Source organism: Trachemys scripta, chromosome 7 (genome assembly GCF_013100865.1).
Source record: "Trachemys scripta elegans isolate TJP31775 chromosome 7, CAS_Tse_1.0, whole genome shotgun sequence".
Classification (NCBI taxonomy): Eukaryota; Metazoa; Chordata; order Testudines; family Emydidae; genus Trachemys; species Trachemys scripta.
Genome location: NC_048304.1, coordinates 60,091,095 through 60,112,458, shown reverse-complemented (window position 1 = coordinate 60,112,458; position 21,364 = coordinate 60,091,095). Strand labels below are relative to the sequence as shown.

Genomic DNA, 21,364 nt, shown 5'->3' with positions numbered 1-21,364 from the left:
ACAATAAAAGTGGATAAAAGATTGTAAAAGAAGTGTAAATGGTGGTGAGCTACAATTGTTACAGGCCTCGTAATTTTGAATTCTCTCACTCTTGTATGTTTACAAGCACTGTGGTGTTAGTTTTTTGCAAATAAATTAGTTGTCTTCTCTTGAGCTGACTTGGTGTAATACCACCTGTTCATGCATGAAGAAGAACATTGACTGGTTTTGAGTTCTTTCAGTCTCTTTGTGGCAACACCTCTCAAAACAAATGTGTTGGAGAGAAGATTTTTACTTAATTTTATGATTCTATTTAACACATATGAAAGTGAAGGATTAACAGAGCTCAAATATATGCTTAGTGCAATTTCATATGCTATATATGGGGCTTTTCTTCACTGGATCCTAGACCCAAGTTTAAAAAATGCATACCCAAGTGTATGTGAAAGTATCTGATGCCTATGAGATTTGTTTGTGTGCACAACCTTAACTTGTGCATGCCCATCTGGTGTTTGCATGTATATGCTGTGCATGTACACCTGAATTAGTGCACTTTTAAAAATTTATGCCATAGTCATGATGAATTGTGCCAAACTGGGAGTGTGGATGTGTATGTATTATGTAGAGAGGTATCCACCAGGTGCTGGGATGACACCTTCCACATACATTTTTATCACATGGAACCATATCAAAATTTGAACTTGTTTCAGATGCAAAAAGCTAACCTGCTACTAAACATATTAATAACAGCTTGAACCTTGTTTGTAAGAAAAGCAAGTCTGCTACCAAGAGTTTTAAATTTTGTACACTATTGTCATTCAAGGAACAACAGTTAAAAAAGATCAAAGCAAAACAAAAGCGTCTCCAAGCAGTTCTTGGTGGAGCAGAGACTCTCATTGGAACAAATGATGTTGAATTTCAGGATGATGAAGGTGAGGGAAAAAGCCATTGCAAATCTTTTTTTGCATTTCTGTCATTTCTATGTAATGCCTTTTGTTGTTTGAAGCTCATTGCCAAGATCTTTGCCAGTGAACATGAGTAAATAAATTTCAGTGGTTTGTTTTCAAAGAGTGATTTTAGGAACACTTAATTCTCTGCACCTGCAGAATTGCAGATCTCAGAGTATCCATATGGGGATTTTTAAAGACTGAAAGTAGATCTGTGCTTAGTTCAGTAGGGAGGACTGATGCACATTAGAGTATTGGGCTTAATAAATTGGAAATCTTAACATTTTTCACAGCTAATGTGATAAAGCTAGAGTAATGATTGAATTACATTTTATAATCAGCCATCAATCAGTACTCACAAAATTGGTTTTTCGTATCTTGGTAAGAAACACTTGTTAGAAATTTAAAAAAAAAATTGTTGTACGAGCTGTACAGTGTGAGAACAACAGTTTCTTATGGAATACTATGATAATTGTCTCCATGTTTCCAAGATCAAATCTAACTGAGCATGTTTGTTTTTTCTTACTGCCTTCTGCAAACCCAGCATGAGTTCTTAGAGTCAAGCTGGTATCTTTCTGTCGTGTACATCATCACTAGTAATCAAAATGCTAAAGGCCAAAATAGGTATCCATTGATATCTGTGCAACCCCATTAGAGTTCAGTGAGTTTGCACAGGGTAGCTTATTGAAATTTATAATACTGTTCTGACACATGAGTTGAAGAGGTTCCAGCTCTCTCACTCGTATCTGTGTTGGATCTGCAGGTCATAAGGAGTAAAAAGCAGCAAAGACTTATTTTTGACAGTAAAAGTGGTAGACTTGAGTTGGAATAGATCTGTGGAATAAGAACGTGCCACATTGACAGTCACTTTATTGAGTAGAAATACACCATAAGATCTTTCCTTTTACGCTCTGTGCATTAAAACTCGGGCATTTGGTACGAGGAAATTTAGCTTAGTCATGATGTGGTCTTTACTTCCAATTTGTGTTCTTATTTCTGAACGCTTACAGTTACCTAATCTGGTAAATAATGAGTTTACAGAAATAGCTACATATGTAATTACTGAATCCTTGTCTTCTGTAAATAAATATTTAGAAGGAAATAGTGTTCTGATGCTATGGTGATTAGCTTATAAATACCTAGATATAACATGCAAACATATAAAAAAGTTAACATAAAGCTGTAGCAGGGTATAGTTGATCTTGAAGAGCAATCATATCTATTCAAAGAACATTAAACTCAAGTTACTTGTACACCTGCTCATCACACTCAGGATGTGTAGCGGAAGAAACATAGTAATTTAAATAAATAGCTTTTTTTTTATTTTATTTTAATTAGGCATTAATTTTAAATTAGGTTCCCCTTGAGTACGATAAGTAAGTGTTCAATTGAATCGTTTTGGAATATGGTATGACTTAAAAAAAAATTGACTACACAAATTAACTAAGTTTTTTATATTTGGCATTTACTAACATGGCTCTTTGATACAGAAATGTAGTTAGGTACATTTGTAATCTCACTAAATTTAGTGGGACTACTCATGCTTAAAGTTAAGCACAAGCTTAACTACTGTGCTGGTTCAGTGCCAGAGGCCCCAGTCCTACAATCTGATCCAGGTGTACCCTTAAGTACCTTTCAGGATTGGAACTGTAATTTCTGTCCTTCTGGTGGGAAGGCTGAGGAAGAGGAAGAGTTGTATTGTGGAGATATTTAATTGTAGTCTCATCAAGAAACATTAATAAAGAGGAATCTGGAGGAAATGAGCTTGTGGATGCAGTGTGAGTATCTGGGAAATTCTGGCAAGGACATGAATTGGGCACTGAATCGAAGAAATGGAGTTTAGAGATACCAGCATCTTGATGATCACTCAGTTTTTAAAGCATGAGTTGAAAGTGGTTTCAGATACTGCACCAGTCCCTTAGTATACCTGCCAACTTTTTGTTATGCATCATGTTGCGAATGCATATACATATAGACCAGTGTGTGTGGTGTATAAACAATTCAGTAATTTTTGTGCAGTTTTGTATTGTGTTCTGTGTAGTTGCTGTTTTTTTTTTTAAGTCATAATCAGAAAGTAGATGGCAGTGATCTATAGTAGATGTTTGGTAGGGTATTTGATAAGGTAAGAAACTTTAAGTGTATAATCAGCTTTGTGTCCCTTCTCTGATGTATGGCGTGAAGAAATGCTAAGACTACAAGTTTTAGTATAATAGCCATTAAATTATTAATTGTAGTGTTGGAAGATCAAAGTTAAGGTGGTGTGTGGGATTTTCCGTTTTTTGACTTGTGGAAAGTCAGAATGTCAGAGAGGATGTTAATATGTTAGTGGTATTGAGTGTTGTGATGGCAGTGGGGTAATGCTTGGAGATTGATGAGGTGGATATTGACTTAATTTCTGATTATCTTTGCAGATATGCTTCATGTCAGAAATGGCTGCATTTCAGTGGTGGGTGAAGTGATTGCATTGTGTGTATAGTTTGAGAAACACTTTGAGATTAAAAGGTGCTATATACTGTACATGTAAAATGTTATCTGACCATTTTGCCTTTCTGTGTCATTCTCTGCCTTTTTGGAACACTTTTTTTTCTCTTTTTACCTCCAATTTAGTTTGTATGGCTGTTTTCTCTAACCATTGAATTAGTTGGATGTAATTTTGGTTTATTCTGTACAGTGTATGAGGAAGGGTGCTAGTTTCAGGATTGATGCGTTATATATTATTAAAACAAATAAATTTAAAGGTTAAAACAAACCTGCTTATCTGTTTGAACTGCGTGATATTACTTAGAGCACATTAATGAGTCTGCAGATAAGAAATGAATGTTTTGAGTCTCTTTGCAGAGCCTGGTCCATCGTCTCTTGGCAGTATGCTCATGCCAGTCCAGGAAACAGAATGGGAGGAACTCATTCGTACTGGTCAGATGACCCCTTTTGGAACTAAGGTCCCTCAGAAGATAGAAAAGAAGCCACGCAGGTTAATGCTAAATGAAGCATCTGATTTTGAGAAGTATTTGGCAGATCAAGCTAAGCTGTCGTCCGAAAGAAAGAGGTCAGCCCTTAAGAAGGGAGCAAAGAATAAAGCAGAGGCCAAGAACATTCAATGTGCAACTCCCACATTAGTCATAAAGAGAAAGAGGGGCAAAACCAGAACCCTGTCAAAAACAGACAAGCGCCTGAAAAAGCACATGAAGAAACTTCAGAACCATGCTCTTCAGATCCAATTTAAGATAGGAATTCCCAAGGAAAAGAGACTTCCTGAGGTCAAGGAGAAGCTGAGAGGTGAACAGGGGGATGACAGTGAAGAGTCAGAATATATGCCTGATGAGGAGCTTTTTAATCCAGAAGAGGAGGAGGAGGAGGCATTTTTTCATGCTGATGATAATTCTGATTATGAATTGAAGACTTTGCGAGGAGGAAGAAAACATTCAGGGAAGAGAAACCTTAAAGAAGAAGCTGAGGAGGATGAAGACTTCTTCCCAAGCTCTGAGGAAGAGGAAGAGAATACAGTAGGAAATCGTAGAGTAAAGAGATGCAGAGATGATGGAGATGAAGATTACTATAAACAAAGGCTAAGGTTAGTCCAAGAAGGCTTTATGTTAGTAACTTTTATAGGTGATATCACACACACACAGTGGCTGAAATATACATCCAAGAATTCAGCTGAAGGGAGGGGGTTGTAAAATTAAACGTAGACTGAGCCAATAAAAATATCCACATGCAGACTTCTAAAAGGCTGTTAGGATATTGGCAATATTCTATAATTATAAGGACCCCAGTGTCTGATTTCCTGCTGTTAAAGAGCTTGCTTTGTGAAATAAACAATTTCTACTTCATTGTTTTTCAGTGTGGCCAAAAATCAATACATGAAAAATAAGGCAGTTTGGGGGATTGTGTGGTATTACTAAATAATAATTCTGTTTACTTCTGTAGCACTTTGTAAAGGATTTTGTATGCTTTACAGAGATGTGCAAGTATCATTCCTCCTATTGTACAGATAGGGATACTCAAGCACGGGGAGATTGTAACTTGCCCAATGTCTTGCGCATACAATCACTGATAGACCTGAGAATAAAAGCTAGGAGTTCTGAGTCCTAGTCTTCTGCTATAACCCATTGATTTTGCTGCGCAAGAGGAATTAACTCTTGAATTAGTGGTAGTTTTGTACAGTAGTATTTTTATATAGCCTGTTGAGTGTTTGGAGGCCTTTCAACAGGAGGTTCTGATGTCTGTAGCAGAGTTCCCATTCGCACTAAATGAAAATTAGTTTTAGACCAGACATGGGCAAACTACTATGGCCCGCGGGACTGTCCTGCCTGGCCCTTGAGCTCCCGGCCGGGGAGCCTAGTCCCCGGCCCCTCCCCCGCTGTACCGTTTTCCCCACCGCCGCGCAGACCGCGCTCTGGCCTGCCACTCCCGCTGGGCAGCGTGGGGAGCACAGCTGGCTGTGGCTGCGTGTCGTGGCTGCGAGCTTCTGCTGCTGGTAAGGGGGCGGGGAGCAGGGGGGTTGGGAAAGGGAGCGGGGGAATCCTGTGGGGCAGTCAGGGAGGAGGGGCGGAGGTTCTGGGGGGGCAGCCAGGGGATGGGGAACAGGGAGGGGTTGGGAGGGGGATTCTAGGGGGGGCCTGTCAGGGGGTGGGGATGTGGATGGGGTTGGGGGGGCAGTCAGGGGACAGGGAGTGGCGGGGGTTGGATAAGGGGATAGGATCCTAGGGGGCAGTTAGGGGCGGGGGGTCCTGGGAGAGGGTGCCTTTTTGTGTCATTCTCTTCCTTTTGGAACACTTCTTTCTCTTTTTACCTCCAGTTTAGTTTGTATGGCTGTTTTCTCTAACTCCTTGAAAAATTGCCAACTCTCATGAACTGTTTTTCTCATTAGACTTGCTTCCCATGGGATCTTACCAACGAACTCCTTGAGTTTGCTAAAGCTGCCTTCTTGAAATTCATTATCTTTATTGTGCTTTTTTCCCTTTTACCATTCCTTAGAATCATGAACTCTTTCATTTCATGGTCACTTTCATCCAAGCTGCTTTCCACTTTCAAATTCTCAACCAGTTCCTCCCTATTTGTCAAAATCAAATCTATAACAGCCTCTCCTATAGTAGATTTCTCCACCTTCTGAAATAAAAAATTGTTTCCAATACATTCCAAGAACTTTTTGGATAATCTGTGCCCTACTCTGTTATATTCCCAACAGATGTCTGGGTAGTTGAAGTCCCCCATCACCACCAAGTCCTGTGCTATGACTGATTTTGTTAGTTGCTTAAAAAAAGCCTCATCCACCTTTTCTTCTTGGTTAGGTGGTCTGTAGTAGGTAATGGAATAAGACAAATGTTTCAACCTTCCCATATACTTGACTCATTGAAATCTTGTATATAGGCTACTTTGAAGCCTTTTTTTTTTTTTTAAGATTAATGGTAATTTTTGCCATTATTTTTCTTAATTGAAAGTTTCTTCTGCTACAGAGAATTCCACTATGAATTTCCCTCTTTGAGAATGATGGCCATCTCCCATTGTTCTCAAAAGAAGTGAGGCTAAAAATGCCCTTAATAAAGATGTCCTCTTTAAATTGGCCACTATGAAGGACATAGGGCTGATCTGTAATTTATGTGACCTGATTATTTAGATAGCTACTGTAAAAGTACTAGGTCAAAGCGCACCACGTAACCTTTAGTATCGGGTAGCCAGGTTCACCCTGTGCTCCAGCCTGCTGCAAACTACGCCACAGCTTGTTGTGCACTAACTCTGTATAGACATGCCCTTGCTCTCTCTAGAGTGATGGGGGAGAAGCAGTTGTCAGGGACTGTATGTGAGGAACCGGATGACACAATCAGGCCTTGCAGCAGGGTTCTGAAGTAGTTGGGCCTTCCAGGGGGGTGGTAAGCATAAGGTGAGATCAGGGCTGGCTCTGGCTTTTTTGCCGTCCCAAGCAAAAAAAAGAAAAAAAATCATGGCAGACAAAACGGCAAAGCAAAAAAAAACCATGCAGCCGGAGTGGCAAAGCAGGAAAAAAAAACAACCTGCGGGGCGGTAGGAGCCAGGGTGCAGGGGGACTCCCTGCACTGCAGACGCCCCGACTGCCGCGCCGCTTGCCGGGAGGGCTCCATACCGCTCCGGTCGGCGGGGAGGGAAGGACGCAGGCTGCCCAGCTGGGCTTGCTACAGACCTGGCACTGGCTGGGGCAGATGGAGCACGCAGCTCGCTGCCAGCAGAGCGCTCCCCGCTTCTGCCCCCTACAGGGCGGCTGGATCGGCGAACCAAAAAAAAAAAAAAAAAGCCGCCGTGCCGCCCTAGGATTGGGCGGAATGCCGCCCTGTAGAATCTGCCGCCCCAAGCACGAGCTTGCTCGGTTGGTGCCTGGAGCCGGCCCTGGGTGAGATAGATACCTATTTAGACTGTTTTATTGTTTTTAAATCCTTTTACTCTTCTGCTTTTTCTGTGTTCCTACTGTTAAGATTAAACAGTACTTTAAGAAAGCTGCTTGGTCACTCTGCTGCTGTACACTGGTCACAGCTCCTGAAGGGAAAACTTGCAGGTGTCAAGTCCAGTTGGACTTACTGAGAAATTGTAGTTAGTACACAGGAAGCTTTAGCCTAAGACTCTAGGAGCAAGAGAATCATGAGATTCCAATACCAGGAGGTAAAGGTTGAGGGCTTGTCATCTGAGGTGGTGCACATAGAGAGATCAGAGGTGTCAGGAGGTGCAGCTAGTCCTGTAACCTTGACAACCACTGCCTCTATTCCAGGGGTAAGTAACCTATGGCATGTGTGCCAAAGGTGGCATGCAAGCTGATTTTCAGTGGCACTCACACTGCCCAGGTCCTGGCCACCAGTCCAGGGGGTTCTGCATTTTAATTTAATTTTAAATGAAGCTTCTTAAACATTTAAAGAATCTTATTTACTTTACATACAACAATAGTTTAGTTATATTTTATAGACTTATATGTATTAAATGTTAAAATGTATTACTGGCACGCGAAACCTTAAATTAGAGTGAATAAATGAAGACTTGGCACATCACTTCTGAAAAGTTGCCGACTACTGCTCTCCTAATAGATGTGTAGCCTAGCTGACCTTAGGGAAGATTTTGGTCCAAGATAGCATATGTGAAAATGATTATTAACTGGAAAAAGTTCCAATTGCAGAATCCTTATTATTGGTGGGGATGCCTTGGCTAGAAAGAACTCAGTTTTACTTTCAGATCCCAGATTGAGAGAGCAGAGCTGGAATTGATAAGACAATAGGCATGGAATCACATAATGTCACTTTTTTCAAAGTAAAACCACATGTTAGTTATATAATTCTTCTGTATGGGGATTTCAATAGGGGATTAATCTGAACGATGTCCATAGGGCCAAAGACGTGCTTTTTGTAGGCTGTGCTAAAGTATTAATAAATGTATTAATCGGTAAAATATTTACTACTTTATTGAATGAAGCTGTACTCTTCCATTAAATTAGGTCAATATTAAATCATTTTTAATTCAGTGTTTTCATCAAGAGTAATTTATTTTGATTGAAAGTTTTAATATGATTCACAGTTTAAATTCATTCAAACAGATTTTTTTAATAATGTTAAGATTGTGACAATTTATCCTTAGCAAAGTCATATCATAGACTACATTTCTTTCAGTTGCTAAAGTTACAATAAAAGCTTAAATGAATTTTAGAAATATCAATAACTGTAATTGCCACCAAAACATTCCATCTCTTAAAAATTTCATAGCTACAGTTATTGTGGCTGTTAAACTGCAGCTGTCCACATTGACATTTTTACGTTGATACCCCCAGGTAATCTTCATTATGGGAAATGCTACTAGAAAATAAAATGCAATGAATTAAGAAGCATATTAAGAATGCCTTGTAAATGAGAGCAAATAACATTTCTGTCTAGTTCTATGTCAGTTTTTAGTTTTGGATACAAATGACTGGATGAGATTTCAGTAAATTTTACCCCTGAGAAAGGAGGGGAAAATCCTTTAGGAGTACTTAACAGAACTGTAGTTTAGGGCTAGATGCTGAGTAAAGTGCTGTGCTTTGTAAGGCAGAAAACAAGTCTTAAACGTAAAACTTTTTGAGGAGTGGGAGTTGAATGGATTGTCCTGCATCAGGGTGAAAGTATTGTGGTGTTGAAGTCTGATAATTAGCCAGGTATAGTACTGCTATGACCTTCTAGATCAAGAGACCATTTCCAAAGTGGAAGTTTGGGTTCTTGCAATAAACAGGTCAAGTATGTGATAGTTCTGGGCTTTTTTTTCTTCAAAAGGTTACTTTGAGGAAGCAGGAGGCCTAATTCTATGAAGCAAGATGTAATCAGTAGCGAGGAAGAGAGGAAATGTAGTTACAGAATTGAGCATGCATGCCTCTGTGACTTTAAGTGTATTATCTTGTGTAAAAATACCAGCTTAGTTCGTATGATCATGTTCACTTCTAGTGGCTATAATTGAAGACTAGAACAGCTTGCAACCTACATCCACTCCAGTTTATTTTACAATAGCACCCAAAGCCCCCAGTCAGGGCTTGAGGCCTGTTGTGCAGACACATAGGGAAGTATTATCCCAGCCTGAGGCGGTTAAAATCTAATTTTTTAAGACAAGGCACAACAAGTAAGAGTAACAAACAATAAGAGAGGATAAGGATAAGAGGCTGCTAATATCTATAACCTCCCAGTTCTGAATCAGCTCTAAGAGGTAGGTTTGTTTTTTTAAAGTAAAAATATAAATGTGTCGTCATTGCCCACTGACCCTCATTCTAATGATTATTGGCTAAAGAGTTTGTCAGTTTCTGTAGTAGAGTCCCATAGTTCTGGTGCTGAAGATCCTGGGTTCGATCCCTACTAACAGACAGGGTGTCTTTATGTTGTCGCAGTTCATTACACTTAAACTACAGCTCTCTTAAGGCAGAGATGCCTAAAGTTAGGCCTATGGAGTCCTAAAATGTTGTCTCCTTTTCCTTGTAACTGTAATTGTTCAGAAGATACAAATACAAATAAATATTGGTACTGTGCATTTTTATTTGTAAAGTTTATATACATTTATATACAAAACTTGTTGGATCTGTAAAACTGTTGGCAAGTAAACATCTTTAGGTTTTCTTGTATCGTTCTCCTGAACAATCTGAAGCATCTTACAAAATGAAAAGATACCTCTCATCAACAGTCACTTTTTAAGGTTTTTTTTATTATGATGGGTTTCCCTTCAGAAATAAGTCCAGAGTGGCATGGTGGTGTTTTTAATTGAATTTAACTATAACTTGGGGATCTTTGCTTTTCTTCATTTATTGGGTTTAAATTACCAAGCACTTATGTTATGGAGTTTGTCACTATTACAGTATCTGTAGCTGTGGAAATTCATAGGGTACGTCTTCACTACCTGCCATACCGGCGGGTAGCAATCGATTTATCCAGGATCGATATATTGCGTCTCGTTAAGACGCGATATATCTATCCCCGAACGCGCTCACCGTCGACTCTGGAACTCCTCCAGAGCGAGCGGCGGTGGCGCAGTTGACGGGGGAGCCGCAGCCGTCGATCCCGCGCCGTGTGGACCCCAGGTAATTCGATCCAAGATACTTCGACTTCAGCTACGCTATTTGCGTATCTTGGATCGATCCCCCCTTAGTGTAGACCAGCCCATAGAGTCAGAGGTCATCTTTACAGAGATTTTTTGTTTCTACAGTGCTTCCTTGCCATCTGTGTCTCCATGGCAGCCACCAATGCTTTCTTTTCAGATGCTTCTGGGGTGTGGATTTCCATTCCATATTGTGCAAATTAATTAGGTGGTGCATTTCCCATAGATTTCCAGAGGACAACATGGGAGATAGGGACTGAACTCTGTGGGCAGAGAGCTATCAAGCACACATAGGGTATGTCTACACAGGGATAAATATTCCATGGTTGGCCTGGGTCAGCTGGCTCAGGCTCTGGGGCTGAAAAATTGCTGTGTAGACTTTCAGGCTCAGGCTGGAGCCTGAGCTCTGGGATCCTGCGAGGGTGGTTGGTCCCAGAGCTTGGGCTCCAGCCCGAACCCAGACATCTACATGGCAATGTTTAGCCCTGCAAGCCGAAGCCCTGTGAACCCGAGTCAGCTGACTTGGGCCAGTGGTGGCCATGCCTTGGGGCTTTTATCCCCATGTAGATCTGCCCATGGGCAGGTAGTCAGGGTTGGAAAGGCTTCCCTTTTCTACACCTCCCGACCTGTGTGTGTCTGATAGAGTTCCCTGAGTTCATGGAAGTGCAAATGGCTATTGGCCCCAAAGAATTCAGTCAAAAATATCAAGACATGAAAACTGAATTGCTTTTTTCCCTGGCCAGGTCAGCATTTATATACCATCTCTTCCTACCCAGGGAGAGTCAGTGATTCAAACGCTTCATAATTTCAGAGGTGTAAATTAAGAAAAGAAAATGCTGAAACATTACCTTTCCATGAAGACCTTCTCTTAGACAGAGCATCCTGACTGCTCTTTAAAATGACAGTGCCAAGATGCAAATGAAGATGTATTCCGGTTCACTCTCTGAATACACCTTTCATTCCAAGCTCAAGTGCATAATTGTCTGCATCAGTCTTAATTTACTCTCTGAGGTTTGTGCTACTAACTGCATGTATTTCATCTGCTAGGACATACCAATTAAATCCACTCATATAGACATAAAAAGTCAGATCAGAAAAGTAGCACCAAATGTCTCTGTTTAGCAGATGAGAATAATCAGTAAGGGATTCTTAGCTTTCTAAAAAAGAGAACATATTGTGCTACAGAAGTGTAAACTATATTAAACACTCAGCTTGGTTCCTGAATATATTTTTTAAAATCATCAACATTACTGTGCTTCTGTTGTGGAATTTCTTTCTTGGGTATTGAAATAAATGGAATATGAGCTTGCTATCTAAATTCACTCCTATATTGAGAATGATTTAACTGCATGATGTATGGTTTTTCCACTACTTTTGCGGACTGAGGCTGCTCCTCGGTCAGTGATAATTGATCATATGAAAAATAAAGAGATTTCTCAATAAGGTTGCTGAGAATTTCAAGCAGCATGTTATATGATACATTAACATCTGTATTTCTTTTATTGCTCACTTATCCTAGTAAGGCCTAACCTGGGGTTAGTAAGGAATTTTCCCACCCCATATAATACATTGTACAATTGATTAGGTACAGTGAACTGCTTCTGGCTTGCATCAGATATTTGTCACTGCTGGGGAAAGGATACTGAACTGTATGGCCTGTCTGAGCTATTATGGCAAACCGTATGTTTCTATCCTTTCATTACAATTAAAACAAGTTGCTGCATAACTTCATTATTTACTTTTAAAGTATCATGGACTATTGTGTCTCAAATGTCCCTTAATACAATGTCTTAGCATTATGTTCACAGAGTTTCTTAATACATATGGTAACCTAATACCAAGCTTTGGAAAATGTTTGTAATATTGGAGACAGTTACAAAGTGCAGCCATTTCATATAAACTTGGTACTAATGAAAGCTACAATGACCTGTGGAGGAGATGTAGCACCAAATTCTTTTAATACTAGTTTCTTGTAGTGTAACACTTGAATAACATAACAGATACAAAGTTTGCAAAAGAGAAACATTCCCAAAGAAAAATAAACTGCATAATACACCAACTCAGACTGTGGACATTAAATTATTTGGTACCTAGAAATTTAGCAGACTTAACCAATATAGTCCAGGCCTCTTTTACAAAATACATTTGTGTAATCTGAGACATCTGGCTTCCAAATATTCCATGGCGAAACATGACTCCTTGCACTGCTGAGCACTTGCAGCTTTCAGTGACTTCCATTGGATGTGGTATCCTTATGGCTGCTCCTTGATCACTTTTTCCAGTATGCATGAGAGGGTGCTATATTTCTTCCCAGAGGAAAATAAACTTTCATTACTTCTTAGTGGTGATTCATATTGGAAGGATAAAATTAGAGATTGGGTTCTTCCTTATTCAAATTACTGCCCAGTTTGCCAACTACATGAGACATGGATTTAAAAGCCACTGAGATGCATTTCCCTTCTATTTGTGCCCCTGCAGTCAGTATTGAGACAATGTAAGGTATTTAGTATGATTATGACAGTGTTTCCTTCTCTGTTTGACTTTTCTTGGTGATATTTTTTTCTGGGTAGACTAATCTAATCAACAAATTCAGACCCATGTCTCCCTCCTCACAGGTCCCTTCCAGCCCTACATTCTATGATTTGTCAGCATTTATCAAATTTTACTATCGATTAACCATTAATTTGGGGGTAATTGCATAAACTGTGAGTGGTAGCTCATCACTGTAGAAGGAAACAGAAAAATCTCGAATATATTCACTGTGTGATTATGAAATACAGCATTTCCTCAGCATTTTTAGATAGGGTGGGGGAAAGTACATTTGCTAGTGGCTGTAGAAAATACCTAAATGAGTCAGAGTTCATCTATCATATGTGCATGACTATTTAAAGGAGTGCAGGGAAAGAATGTTACTTATTTTTTTTAAGTAACTTCTTCTGTGTCTTGCTTTTTAAACTAATCAGAGGTGTAAACACTTTATTTCATGGAATGTGGCCAAATGAGACCGTTTAGGAGCTTGCTTATAAATATTTGTAACCCACTTAATTTTTGGTTAGAAAACTGTTAGTATGAAGACCTCAGCTATTCATTTCCTCCCATGTTCTCATTGTTTTGCATATACCTCTTCATTTCTCATTTAATGTCTGTCTCTTCTCATAAGTTTTGTGCTTACAGGCTTATAGCCGCTATACAGTGGAGCCAAAGTGCTTTACTAATGGAGCTGGCCTCAGCAAAACTGACCAGCATCATGTGGCACTGGTCAGTTTCACAATCCAGTCATCTCCCTAGGTAATTAATTGATGCATAGATGGCAGTAGTCATCCATGTTGTTGCTCTGCATAGTCGAAGTTACAGGTTTATTGCTGAGTTCCCTAAAAATAGGCTGAGAGTGAGTTCTGGGAAGGTAACAGTTTTCTAGTTGGAAAACTACTACAGAGCAATGTCCTTGTCGCTTAATTCAGACTGTTTAAAGTTCATCTGAGAGCATAGTGATTGTCTGGTTTAACCCACATAGTTGCTATTAGGGCTCTTGAATGAACTGTTGCAGAAAAATGATAAGACAAAAACACCACCTCACCTGTGGGTGAACACTTTTCATTCTATAGCTGACTTCTCAGTCCTCATCCTCAAATGAAACCTGCACAACACTTTCAAAAGACAAGCCATGGAGCTTAAATTCATAACTTTGCTAGACTAAAAATCATGGACTGAATAGAAACACTGGATTTATGGCTTATTAGAACAATCTATAACCCTGACAACCTATCCCCCTCCCCACCCAGCTTAGTTTTCCCCCCCTCTTCCTTTCCTCCCTATGACTGGAGGGGTGTTAACACGCCACTTCACCTTGAGTGGTCCCTTGAAATGTATTAACTACTTATGCTAAACAATCTTTTACACCTTGTATTTAGCTGTGAGACTCTGACGCCAGGTCTACACTACAGACTTTTCTATCGGTATAACTACATCATTCAGGGGTGTGAAAAATCCCTACCCCTGAGTGACATAATTATACCAACCTAACCCTCGTCAGTGTGGACAGTGCTGTCAATGGGAGAGCTTCTTCTATTGGCACAGCTACTTTCTTTGGGAGGTGGATTAACTTAGCCAACAGGAGAAGCTCTCCTGTTAAGGTGGTAGCGTCTTCACTAAAGCGCTACAGCGGCACAGCTGCACCACTGTACCTGTAGACCAAACCCTACGTTTCCCAAACCTAAAGAAGAGCTCTGTGGAAGCTCGAAAGCTTGTGGATCACCAACAGAAGTTGGTCCAATAAAAGATATTACTTCACCCACTTTGTCACACTTACGCTTGAGATACGATACACTTTGCATAATATTGTATAATAAGATGTTTAAGAGAAAAATTAAGCATTATAGTGAAGAAAGGAAGGATGAATTTCAGAAGAGGTGTGTAAATATCCTTCAGATTATCAATATCTCTTTAATCCATCACCCTGTTGTGATAAAATTGAAAATAAATAAACCCTGTTATTCCATTATCTTGCAGTAATTTTTTCTGCTATTACAGCTGTCTAGTCAACAGAGGGAGCCTGAGCTAACTAAAAATTTACGTGTTAATATTCCCACTAGTAAACCTTAAGAGCTTAAATGTTAGTTGGGGGCAGAAATTGCACTGTTTGTTCAGCTGTAATGTTTATGCATCATAGAAAGCAGAGATGTAAAGATCTATTGGGTCCCATCTTGTCCATCCCCTATTGTGCCATTGTAGAATTGTTCTAGAGAGTATATTCTCCAGTACTTTCTCCAGTCTAGAGTTGAATGATTCAAGAGCTGAGACATCCAGCGCTTCACTGGGGAAACTGTTCCACAGCATAATAGCTCTCACTGTTAAAACGCTTATCCTACTATTCAGCCTAAATTTTCCTTCGCTCATTTTCATCCTTTTGCTACTATTTACAACCTCTTGAACCACCCTAAACAATTCATCTCTCTGCTTGTTTGCTTACATTTCTCAAATACTTGTAGGCTACTAGTATATCCACCTTCTCCCCCGAAATCATCATTTAGCTCTGCATATTTGGTTAGTTGAATCTATCCCTCCACCTCATAATTGTTTTTGCAGTGAGGTATATAGTTTCCTGTGTGATATATACTTAAGATGGGCAGTAGAGTATTTACATGTTTCAAAGGGGAAAACTGCAGATTGGGGGGTGGGGGGGCAGAATTTCACCAGGCACAGACTTTCCTGCTAACCAGTTTTTCAAAAGGCTATAAGGAAATACTCATCTCGTTATCTGGTTCTTACAGTATGTGGTAACCTTTTATTAACTGAAATATTGATGACTGCTCTTGTGCTGTGCCTCCAGAGCAGCAGCATGATAGCACATTTTCCATCTGTCCCACAGCTATACCACCTTATGTGAAAATTCTCTGAATGTGCAAGCTTAGCACAGTTAGATCTGATAACACTTGGATGAGAGACTTCCCAGGACAGTCTAAAAGCTACATGAAGTGATGTTAGTGTTTCAGTACTCTTCCTACTCAGTCAATAATGAATCAGTTTCTCCCAGCCTGGAGATTGGGGAACACTGTGCTATTGGAAGTGCATATTTTGAATGAGACAAAACCCCAAGATGCTAACTACTTTGGGTATTAAAGATCTTTTCTCGCTTTTCATAAGAGAAGTGAGAACCCCAGTGACTTCTCCAAGTTCCGGCTTGGATAATTACACTGCCTACCTGAAATTTCTCTGTAATTTCAAATTACTATGATCATTTCCTGCCTTAAACTGTAAGTGTTGAACAGCTAAAGGGTGGATAGCATATAAGGTGACATGGGCTTTTTCTGGGTAAAAGGAGCTATGTAAATAATATTTTGCATAAAACTTTCAAAAGCACGTAAGATTCATTTTTAAAAGTGACTTTGGCTCTGAAGTGCCTAAATCCTGTTGACTTTCACTGAGACTTAGGCTTCTAAATTGCTCAGGCTCTTCTGAAAATGTTATCCTTAGATATATGGAAAGAATGGAGTCAAAGTTTATAGAAAACTGAAATTAAACACTTCAGTAACATTGAAGACAATAGTGAAATGCATGAACACATGGAGACAATTAAGCTGTCCACATGCAATTTTTGGTATTTCCTAATTTTTGTGCGCTTAACCATGTAATCTTAACATTCTCTTAGGTGGATTATTATTTAATCCTGTAAAGAGATTTCATGATATAGTTTGTGTGAACGACACTATACAAAAGCTGTATTTTCTGTTGGGAGCAGAAACACTAAAGACATTTTTCCATTTTCTAATTTATCTTGGGTTTTCCACTTGCTGCATGGATCAGTTTAATTTCATGTTGTTTTTTGTAATCACAGTAATTGAATGGTGAATCTTAATGTCATTATAGGAGATGGCATAAACAACGATTGAAGGACAAAGAGAAATGTCGAATGGCAGAAGAAGATTCTGATGAAAGTGATGCTGAATTTGATGAGGGTTTCAGAGTACCAGGATTTCTCTTCAGAAAGCTTTTTAAGTAGGTATCATATACTTCTAAAATATTGTACAGACTGTTTATGCAAATAAATAGTTTTTAGTTGTCATTTCCAAGTACCCTATCCTGTACTCAGATGAGTAATCCCTGTGGCTTCTATTAAAAAATAGATGGATAATAAATGATTAAGTGACTATGGGGAATATCTATATATCAGCTAATCTAGTGGTAAAAGAAAGATTTAAGAACTGATTTTCATTGTAAAGAACACTTTCTGTTCTTGGCAATGCTAATGTTTACCTAGGGTATGGAGTAGAAGGAAACTTTGTTTTTAAACTTGAAGATTAGCATACAGTGGCTGCAGCTGCTTTAGTTGTGGTGCATAAAAATTAGGAGAATGTTCACTTGTGTGATGGGAAGAGAGAGAGTTAAATACTTGGCAAAAACTGTGGGCAAGTCTCATCTTGAGAAGACTATTTTATAACCTATGTTAATTTTATTTAAACTGCTATTTAATCTTAGACTAGACAAAATGCTCAGACATGTTAAGGTTGTAGTCTTGTACCCTACGTGGGGTGTAGACCTGCTGCAGGATTAATAGTACCCTCTGTATGTTAGAACATTTTGTCCAGTCTGATTTTAAATAATCAGACTGGACATGACTGTCCATCTTTCATTTCTGTGATAACCATGATGCTGAATGTAAATGTTGAGGGACACTTACAAATCATTCAGCCTGGGCTCTTCTGAATAAGCCAATTTGAATATCAGGGTTGGAAGGGACCTCAGGAGGTCATCTAGTCCAACCCCCTTCTCAAAGCAGGACCAATCCCCAGACAGATTTTTGCCCCAAATTGCCCCCTCAAGGATTGAGCTCACAACCCTGGGTTTAGCAGGCCAATGCGCAAACCACTGAGCTATCCCTCCCCCTAAAGGCAATGCAAATAAGGCAGCTGACGAGTCAACTCATTACATAACTTCCCTTTGACTTTCATGCAATATTGATTTGAGTGTAGCTGTGACTGGTGGTATTCTGCACAGTAGGAAGACCATCTCCTCCCTGGAAAGATTAACTTTAAATCCTAGTAATTAATTAAAAAAAATGTTTAGCTCTATAGATGGCTATTCTTTGTAATAGACATTGCATGGTATCCATTTAATCAGGAACAGTTAGTTTTATAACCTCAAAGAAATTACTACTTTTGTACCACAGTTCCTCAGAATTAAAGAGCCAGCTCTGAAAGAGTAATTGAATAAATATCTGGTTGACAAGACCCTGGTCAACCAATGTATCATCTCCAATTGTTTATACAAAGAAATCCTCCTAAAAACAGATCCAGTTGAGGCAGGCAACCAAAAATTAATCTTAGCGATATAAGCCTCACTAATGAAGGGTATCCCTGCAAGCATGAGTCAGTTGGCAAAACTTCCTAAGTGGTTAAAAAGATCAATTGAGTTGAATGATTTGTCTGACTTGTAAGTTAAATGTTCAAGTCTCCTATGTATGAAGGCTCTCAGTCAATAGGCATTAAACTTTGAGTTCTGACCAAATTTGAGTACGAAGATGGCTGAATATTGACCTAAGGAAGCCTACAGTTGTAAATTCTACATGATGCTTTCTGACACTGTTTAATCGAATCTAAAACACATTTGCTCCCTTTGGTAGTAATATCTGATCTTTTAACTTTTTCAGTAAACTGTTTAAGCAATATAATGCTTCCTCACCATCTATTACTGTCTGCTCTTCAGAAGGTGTAGTTAGATGAACTGTGTTCCTGCTGCTTAATATAGTGATGGAACCAGGTTTCAGGAATGCCAGTATAAGAACAAAACAAAAACTGGTGAGCAGGATTGCTTTTAATAAAGGCTAAGATTTTGACATGGATATTTTTATTAAAAGTCACGGACAGGATGCGGGCAATAAACAAAATCACGGAAATGTACACAAGGCCCCATGCCACAGGGAGCCCTGTGAAGCTATATTACGGGTGGTGGGGCTCCAGCTGAAGCCCTAGGCAGTGTGGTTCGGGCTTTGGCTGAACCCCGAGCCCTGCCTCCCGGGGCTGAATTACTGGAATTTTGAGGAAATTGCGGCGGCCTTGTAAAATCTCAGATCTGTGACTGACTCGTAGCCTTTAATAAAGCTATGTGACGCAGTGTACTGGCCATTTGAGGCCCCCTGCTGGTGGCCTTATGGTTCTACCACTCCCTGCCCCTGAAAAGGAGCAGTGAAGGTGGGTCCTCAAGGCATGCCTAGAAAGGCTGCAGGGAAGCAGACAATTAGAGCACAGCAAGCCCAGTTAAAAGGAGCAACAGGGCCTGCTGCCTAGGCATATCCGTTCTTGGCTGGGACCAGAAGTGGGAGGAAGTCCGGGGAAATGGAGAAAGTCTCTGGGCAAGGAGGCGTGGGGGAGGACCTGCTCAAGCAGGGGTAATCTGGAAAAACTCTCTAGGCCAGGAGGGCTCGGGGAGACCCTGTGCAGGCAGGGAACAAGACAAATAGAACCTAAGGAGTGTAACCTAAGGTAACAGGTGAAAGTGAGGGGACCAAGTGGCAAGCAGCCTGGGGAATAGCAGCAGCAACCAAGTAAATGAGGGCAACAGTGAACAGGGAGCACCGTGTGTGAGAGAGTGAGTAGGTTCACACCAACTGACAGGGAGCGCTTACGAGAGGTGAGTGTGCCCTGTCACAAGCCATAAATGTACATTTACTCTGCTGTCTATGCTTCTACCTGAGAGAAGTCCTGTCTACACTGTGAGAAGTATTGTGTTGTGATACCCAATCACAGCACAGTTCTTTCCAAATGCAAATAAAACATACCTCTGTCCCACCCTGAAGATGAAAGTAAAATGTATAACTGAATCCATGCTGTAGCTGTGAAATTACAGGGCTTTGCATAATATGGTTAAAACACAATTCAATCATAGTTATGCTGGGAAGACCAAAAAGTATTTTAACTGGGTTCCCAACATGTTTTCATAATGAAGACCAGAACTTAGAAAACTAGTGCATTGAAAGCTGTCAGGATATGAGGAATTAGAATTAGGTTAGGATGATTGTATCTCACTAGAAGAGTATTAACTTGTCTCATCTCTTCCCTGTGCTGTCACTTCAGTTCTGTTTTCTCTGTTCCTGTATAAACTCTCCACTGTGTCCTGTAGTCATTAAAAGTGCTCTTCCTACTCGGGGAGGAAAACTAGTGTAAAAAAATATGAGCATTTGGGAATAGTTAATATTTTTAACTAACATTTGTATGGTCACAATCATTGAATGCAGACAGAGTCAATATAAAAAATCACCACAATGCTCGTGAATCTGATAAGCAAAGGTAGAAAATAAGTTGTGAAGGAAAGCATTTTGACCTCTCTTTTACAGGGTCATATTTAACTAAAAAACCCTCATATTCCTGAAAATGTTTTACTTATTGTTTTACAATAATTCCTAAGATAACATAGCAGAGTAAAAAGAGACAGTATTTTGTGTACAGTTTTTTCCCTGTATAATGGCAAATACCAAAAAAAAAAAAAAAAGAAGAAGCTTGTGACAATGTTTTTAGCGTGGACACCTACTACAGTAGGATCATGTTAGCAAGAAATGTTTAAAAACTGTACTTGCTAGACAAGTGCTAATGCTGTGAATCTCCAGTATAGATACGGCTTGATTATGTTATAAAACCATTTACAAAACCATATAGGCAGGCCCTGTGGGCTTTGAAACCATATTTTCATCTTTGTAGTGGGAATCTTAAAACATTGTTCAGGTTTAACATGGTGTGAGTTCTACTGTAATCACACCGTGACTGGCTAGCAGTATGCCATTGCAGTAGGATTCTGAGATAATATCACACATCAGATGTCATGAAGGCGATCCAATACCCCAGTTGTGGGTGTAGAATGAAAACCTAGGTAAGAAGATAAAGTACCTATCTAAATACAGGCTTTGAAATCATTGTGAAGTGTTTTTCGTTCCTGCCTGTGGAATGGCTGTGCATGTTGGGGGTGTCATGCAGATTAATAGTTTACCTCCTTAATGATAAGTAACATTCCAAGTATGCTTGGGAAACAACTGTTATGCTAATTGGTCTTAATTGAAAACTGCTGTTAAGAACTAATTCTGATCTAAAATCAGTGAAAGGGGCAAAGGTATTTAACTATTTGAATCGACATTCCTTGGTAGTGTTTACATTTCAATACTCTTAAATGGCTGTCGTATCTCATTAAGGTGTTAGACCATAACACCTCTGCTATTGCTCTTGGAGGGGTTCCTAACTCCAGTTATAATTAGTAATACTGTAATTCTGCAAACCTTTCTTTCTTCATTTTTAGCTTTTTCCTTCCTGAAAAATGTTGGGTCCGTTCACACTACAAATCTTATGTTTAGGGGGGATCCTTTTGTAATGCATTTGGGTCATCATCATGCTATGATG

General features: G+C 39.6%; 1 protein-coding gene across 1 annotated transcript in view; it reads left to right on the top strand.

Moving 5' to 3' along the window:
- The window catches only part of ERCC6 (ERCC excision repair 6, chromatin remodeling factor), an 85,114-nt gene that overhangs the window by 9,717 nt on the left and 54,033 nt on the right, over positions 1 to 21,364 (top strand). The window contains exons 3-5 of the mRNA XM_034775387.1: positions 803 to 911; positions 3,765 to 4,497; positions 16,851 to 16,979. Of these exons, the coding sequence (XP_034631278.1) occupies positions 803 to 911; positions 3,765 to 4,497; positions 16,851 to 16,979 (971 nt within the window). The remainder of the gene's footprint in view (positions 1 to 802; positions 912 to 3,764; positions 4,498 to 16,850; positions 16,980 to 21,364) is intronic.